We start from the raw sequence: 7063 nt of genomic DNA, 5'->3' as shown, positions 1-7063 counted from the left end.
GGTGTGGGTACTTAAGAAAAAATAGTAGTGTCACAACAAGTTCCATGTTGATCAAAATATAGATACAGTTAAAAAATGCTACAAGGCAGTGGTGGAAATGTTACACCAGCCAGAAGAGCTCAATAGTGTGGCTGACTTCTGGGAAGCCATACTAAATTTCAAGGCCATCACCATGGGTGACAATATGGTTCTGTTGGAATCGGATGGTCCAGAGGATTTGAGTGAGGTTATAGCTAAATATAAAGATGGCTTGTCTAAGTTGTTTTATACCATTGATTGGTGGCATCCTCATATGGTAGTTGTTAATAGAGGAACGTGAGTTTGTTTGTACGGTGTGCCATACCATGCTTGGTCAGAGGCATTCTTTCGGAAGATGGTATCACCGCTAGGAGATTTTGTGTGCATGGACGATACAACTTTCCTAAGACGTATGAATTTTGCAAGAGTTCACCACAAGTATTAATTAATGAAGATCTAAGCATTCATGTTAATGATCTCATGTTCTCAATCCAAATGAACATGGGGGAGAATTCTTTCAAGGAGGGTGGCAGTATCATGATTCAAATACTTCATCATCGAAGAGTTATGATGATGCTTCACTAGATTTGGATGCTTTGAATGATAAAAGGTCAGATGATGGTGAGAAGAGTTGTGAGCTAATGAAGAATTATGGCAACTGGATGTTATTAATAAGGAACTAACATGAAACAAAAATGTAGTACAAAAAGAGTTTATTGGCAAATCTAATGGCCTGATTATTAGGCCTCATGTATTGAGTCAATGACTAGATTCTTCAATCTAATATTGTTATTGAGGCGTGCATGAAAGAATTAATATTAGGAGTGCACTTTATAAGACGAGGAGAAAGAAACACCACTTTAAGTTATGGGCTTAATCTACATTCATGAAAAATAATTCTACAAAGAGATAAAGTTTAGGTCAAATGTTTGGGATATGTATCTTGAAAGTGGCTTGCAACAGGACTTTTGAGAATATCGATTATATATGTGAATTGAATTAATAATCTTTTAATATGTATTGTTAATTTTCTTTAGAGTTGTAATGAGTTAGAGTATTTTTTATATTCTAAATTTATCTTTAATAAAACGTTGATGCTTAAAAAAAAATGATAGTATTAATAAAGAGATGTTGCAAAAATATTCTCTTAAGAAGCTTTTGATTATTTTAAAATTTTGAGCCCTTCAATATTGAACCCTAGTAAAATCCAATCACATAAAGAGTGACGATTCAAAGGGACACTAACAAAGGCTGCATTATATTTAAGGACTCAAAATTTTAAAATAATCAAAAGCTCCCGTGTGGTGTGTTGTGGTGTCTTTGCAACGGCCCACATTTAATATCATTTATCATAACCTATAATATTATGTCATGTGGAAGGACATAACATGCACCATTTAAAAATTATGTGAAAGGAGAATGAAAAACAATATTTCATAAAAGAGATTATTTTAATTAAAGTAACATTTTTAATTAGAAATGTCATTTAGATATTAAAAAATAAATAAATTATAAAAGGATTTTTACATAAAATAATTTTAATGAAATATGGTTCCCAAATGTCATCTAAATCATTAGCAATTCAAATTGTTCCTTCTTACATGATGGTGCAATTTATTTGGGTCTGAACAAGTTTACTTGCAAGTTTGGTCCTAAAAAACCAAGTCTGCAAAGGCACATTAATAAGGTTGATTTGTAAAATCTGTCAAATTAAGTAGGCTTTGTTCATAGAATAACCCATTTATTCACTTTAAAAATATATTTATAAACATTGAAATCATTTTAAAATAAAATAAAAAATATTTTATTTTGAATTGGTTGATATAATTATCTAAAAAGAATACAAATTAACCAGTCTAGAACCAGTTCAATACTGATCAAGATCATCCTGAATCCTCATCAAGATGGGGTGACTTAAAGTTGATAGAAAGAAGGTGAGATGCTACAATTGCAACAAGCTAGGCCATTTGAATTCAAAGGGTACTCACCCGTTTCCATGGATGAAAAAGTTCCTCCACATTTTCAACAGGATATAAGATTGCAACCTCACGGCCCATTCTAGCAAGTTGGGCCAGCCCAATTAAGCCTTGCCAAACCCATTACGAATAGGAAGAAGCTAACTCTCATAAGAAGCGAAACAATGGCGGGGTCGGAACCTTCTCGTTCTCCCAAAATCCTTCTAGCAAAGCCTGGACTCGTCACCGGCGGTCCCGTTGCTGGGAAATTCGGTCGCAGCGGTGCCGGTGATGATGATTCTGCTCAGCTTCGTTCTCGTCTCCCTTCCATTGCATCCCTCAACCTTCTCTCCGACTCCTGGGATTTCCACATTGACCGATTTCTCCCTGTTCGTAATCCAATCTGTTTTCACCTCTACAAATGCTTACAGTTAGATTATATTTGAAAATTTTTATTGGCAAATGAAATTTTGTTTTTCAAAATGTTACAGTTTTTGACTGAGAATACGGACTTTACGGTGATTGGAGTGATTGGACCACCTGGAGTTGGCAAGTCCACTATTATGAACGAACTTTATGGTTTTGATTCAAGCTCGCCTGGTCAGTTTATTCACTTTAATGTAGTGTTTCAAAGTTTTAATTACTTGCACATTTATAACTTTGATGTCTAACCCTGTAGGAATGTTACCACCTTTTGCCATACAGTCTGAAGAAACTAGAGCTATGGCAAGGCATTGTTCTACGGGCATTGAACCAAGGATATCTGCTGAACGTATTGTTCTTCTTGATACCCAAGTACTGCCCATAGTATCTTTTTTAAATCTTTTATATTCTTTCTTTAATTTACTTCATTTTTCATTTGTTCCTCTTTCTTATCTAATGATTAGAGGTTTCCAGTTTTATTTATTTATTTGTTTTTACCTGCAGCCTGTATTCAGTGCTTCCATTTTAGCGGAGATGATGAGACCGGATGGATCTTCAACAATCTCAGTGCTAAGTGGAGAAACCTTGTCGGCTGAATTGGCTCATGAACTTATGGGTATTCAGGTAAAAACTAACTCCCAAGTAGAGAATATCTTTTTAATAGAAACAATATTTATATGTATAAACTTTCTAGCTTGATCACTATGGATATTTTTTTCTGGTACCATTATATTTTATGAGCTTGACTATGTTGGGATGCTGAAAGGAATCTTTCTAGCTTGCTGTTCTTCTAGCATCCATATGTCATATTCTGCTGGTGGTGTCCGAGGGAGTCCATGATGATAGCATGTGGCATTTGATGTTGACGGTATGTGCTTTAGTCTATAGTTTGTTTGTCATATTTTCAATACCTCAATGATTATCTCATGCTATGGAAATTATGTAGTCATTTGAAAAACAGTTGTACCTGTTGCTTCCATCTATTGTTACTTATTTGAATGCATTCAGATTTAGTGTGTATCCTTTTGTACGTTTCTTAGATCAGTTTTTTGCTTTAACAATTGAATTAATAGATCAAGTGCTTGGATGCACTGTCTGTCCTACACTATATAAAATCAAGTGGTTTAAGACCAATCCATTACTTTTAGAATGATTATTTTCATGAATAGCTGCAAACTTGATAGCATATTGGCAGAATTGTGTCTTGGAATCAATTGGCCTTTGTTAATCTTAACATGGTATTAGCCCCTATCCATTGCTAACAATTCTTTGATGCATTCTGGTTTTCTGTCTTCTGAATTTTAAAGAAAGTAACACACCTGGTAAACTAATTTCAATTTTTATATCATAGCCTCTTCTTGGTTTAGATTCGTTTCTTATTTGCAGTCAGTCACTAACAAATTAGCTAGAAGCCCCTAAAATTTTGTTATGATTTTGAAACATGTGATTTCCCCTTCGCTCATAAGTTCAGACTTCAGATGATGATAGTTACCTGATTAATCTGTTGCCAGCTTTGAGTTTTGTAGATTTTAGATGGCTTGCTTATGAGGACAAGTACACAATGTTGTTGATTGAGAAAAGAGAAATATCATTTCCTTGTAAATATTTCTACAAATTGGCCGAAAAGCTGTTTTTGGGCTTCCTTGTTTAATTTAAAATCCTTGGATATAAGCAGACTCTTTATTCTTTTACAAACTTATGTTGTAAAGACTACTGATATATTTAAAAGGACTGATCATGTTGTACTTGTATCCTGTAGGTTGATTTGTTGAAGCATGGCATTTCAGACCCATCCTTGCTGACTTCATCTCTTTCACATAGTTCTAGTTCAGGGATTGAGAAAGATAAAAAAGTTCCTGAAAGTGAAGAATACGTGGCTACTCCTGTGTTTGTACATTCCAAGTAAGAAACATCTTTCTGCTTTAATATATTGGCAGGAAATAATTTGCATAAATGAGTAACCAAATGCTATGATTATTGTAATGCAGCTAAGATAAAAAATTCTAAAATGCATCATGATTGCTCCAAATTTTTTGGCTTTTGAATCTAATTAAATAAATAAAGCCGTAAAGGAGAAATCTTGAAAGTTAAACCTAGCCAAGACTTGGAGGGAACTAGTGAATGAGAACTGATGAATAACTTGTTTGACTTGAATAGTTGCTTGCTACTAGCCAAATTCCATCTTGGCTGGACTTGATTTTTCTGTAATTTTTTCCTTCAAATAACCTTTAAATTAAGCCCTATGTTACAAACTGCATGTGTTACCGACTATTTGAAAATATATGAGAAAAGCATGAACCAAAGATGAAATGTAGAAGATTATAACTAGCAATGAGCCAGTGACTACTGATAAAAAGAAAATCTGACACAGGACTAGAGTTGTGCATCATATATATGCTTCGATTGAAAATCTCTAAAAGGTATGTATGTATCAATTAGTCAACTTTGGTAAAAAAGGGTGAAGGAAGACCAAGAAAAACTTTAGAGGAAATTATTAAAAGAGATCTAGTGATTAATAATGTGATCTATGTAACTAACCTCACCTAGCTGGCAGGATAAGGTTTAGTTGTAATGTCAATGTCACAATTCCGTTTTGTATCCACTTTTTCCCTTTGTTGTTATAAGGTCATTGCAATGAGAAGCACTCATCAGTATTTCTTTCAACTTGTATAGGTTGCAAGATCAAGATTTTACTCCTAATAATTTTGTGCAGCTGAAGAAGGCACTTATGCAGTATTTCAAACCATCCTCTTTTGTGAGAGAACACATTGGAAACAGGCCTGAGGAGCATGTTTCGTCTTCTTTGGTTCATACTTGTCATGTAGATTCTCAAATGATTAATCTGTATGCAATCCCACTAAAGAAAAAAGATGAAAATCCACGAGATCAGCATGAAAGTTACATTTCTGGGCTATGGAAATTACGGGATCAGGTTCTCTCTCTGTCTCTCTGCACACATACGATACCTGACGATCACTACAGTGCAGGATTAGTCAAGTGTTTTACTTTGCTTCAGATATATTACTTCTTTCGTTGTAGGGTCATAGACCAGTTAGTTTTAACAATCAACACATTTAAGACACATGATATCCTTTCCTGATTGTCAGATTTTATCCATGAAGTCTCCATCATTCACAAGACCAGTGTCAGAGCGTGAATGGTTAAAGAATTCAGCCAAGATATGGGAACAGGTTAAAAACTCCCCAACGATATTGGAGTATTGCAGAACACTTCAACATTCCGGTATGTATAGGAGATAGAAATTTATGAAAGAGGAGAGGATTCAAAAAATTGCGTCTTTTTGGATGTAAATTTATCGTATTCGTGTATCAGTCTCACATTTTCTGTTCGAAATTTGTTAATGGCGTATATACCTATTTTTTGAAGAACTCCTTACAATTTAAATTTGTTGTGTTTTGTCTATTACTTGCAGTTGTTATAGTACTAGTGTTAGTGTAGATTCGCTTGGGTCGGACGGTGTGTTAGATTGTATTAATATATTAAAAAATAAAAAATGAATATAATTAATTTTAAAAGAAAATATAATTTAAAAGATATAGTTAAAATATTATATATGAATACTTGATTTTATCCTTGTAAATTTTTTATTATTATATTAATTACAATAAATGATAAAATCTAAAATTTAAAAAGATACAAAAAAATTATCTGTGCTTCTTATTATACCTATAAACTAGACTTTTTAAATTGAAAGTTGTAATTTCTCTAATATCTTAGTGATTAAATTATATTTACGTCTTATAAATAAACTATTAATCATACTATTTATTTATGTAAAATTAAAATGTTTTTTTAATTTATAAGACACTGTTAATTTTCTATTAATAAATATGAAAGTTAATAGTTTATTTAAAAAAGATTTACGTAAATTATTGATTAAAATTAAAAATTAGTTGATTGCATAAATTATTAGATTGCAAAACAAATGTTTTGAATCAAATCAATATAATTATACCTATTTTTACTATTCTTTGTTAAAAGATTGTAAGAATTAAAAGCTTTTGAAGTGAAAAACTGAATTATATCTGACGAGATGCATGCTAACAAAACCTTAGAAATATCAGGCATGAAATTATTCTTAATATCATTAATTACTTTTTAAATAATTAAAATATTTAATCGTTTTTAAGACTCAAATTTTATCAACAAATCCTAAATGCCTAATTATTAATAAAAAAAAATTTCAAATTTTAAATTTCGCACAAAATTGAATAAATTTGTCTTTAAAATCACATATAAAAAATACAATATAATTTTTTATTTTATAAAATTTTATTTGATTTAGTTACTTTTGAAATAAAAAAAAATTTACAAACCAAAATAAATACCTCATTAGAAAATAAGTTTTTAAGAAATTTAAACACTAATTCAAGAGTTTAGACTAATTTAAGGATTTATATAAATTTGCTCATCTTACATGTGCTGACATGAATCAACATAGACGTCCGTTTCTTCTATAGCAATTAAAACAGTTTTTTGTTTTAAAAAAATGAAGTATCACACTTGCAATATACGAGCTAACGTGACAAAAAAGAGTGCAAACAGAAAGGAAATGGTTTTAGAAATATATAATTTTTAAGAATTTGATTTTCAATTAATATTTTTTAGGTAAAAAAAGCCACTTATCTTTGGTAGAAACTCAAACT

At 31.7% G+C, this 7063-nt stretch overlaps 1 protein-coding gene across 1 annotated transcript; it reads left to right on the top strand.

Moving 5' to 3' along the window:
* Nucleotides 1-2098: 2098 nt before the first annotated feature.
* On the top strand, nucleotides 2099-5816 carry LOC113865658 (protein SMG9-like). Its single transcript, XM_027500364.1, has 8 exons — nucleotides 2099-2362; nucleotides 2465-2573; nucleotides 2653-2768; nucleotides 2901-3020; nucleotides 3175-3264; nucleotides 4156-4298; nucleotides 5070-5328; nucleotides 5504-5816. The coding sequence occupies exons 1-8, from the start codon at nucleotides 2159-2161 to the stop codon at nucleotides 5654-5656; spliced, it is 1194 nt and encodes a 397-aa protein (XP_027356165.1). The 5' UTR covers nucleotides 2099-2158; the 3' UTR covers nucleotides 5657-5816.
* Nucleotides 5817-7063: the final 1247 nt, after the last annotated feature.

The sequence above is a fragment of the Abrus precatorius genome, unplaced genomic scaffold, assembly GCF_003935025.1.
Source record: "Abrus precatorius isolate BTA unplaced genomic scaffold, Abrus_2018 Scaffold4, whole genome shotgun sequence".
NCBI classification, from domain to species: Eukaryota; Viridiplantae; Streptophyta; class Magnoliopsida; order Fabales; family Fabaceae; genus Abrus; species Abrus precatorius.
The sequence above is the reverse complement of the archived record's forward strand: the minus strand, read 5'-3'. Positions and strand labels throughout refer to the sequence as shown.

Coding starts and splice junctions, on each gene's coding strand:
- LOC113865658 (XM_027500364.1), top strand. CDS start 2,159: ATGGCGGGGTCGGAACCTTCTCGTTCTCCCAAAATCCTTCTAGCAAAG. Junction 2,769..2,900: donor TTGTTCTTCTTGATACCCAA/GTACTGCCCATA, acceptor TTTTACCTGCAG/CCTGTATTCAGTGCTTCCAT. Junction 3,265..4,155: donor TGTGGCATTTGATGTTGACG/GTATGTGCTTTA, acceptor TGTATCCTGTAG/GTTGATTTGTTGAAGCATGG.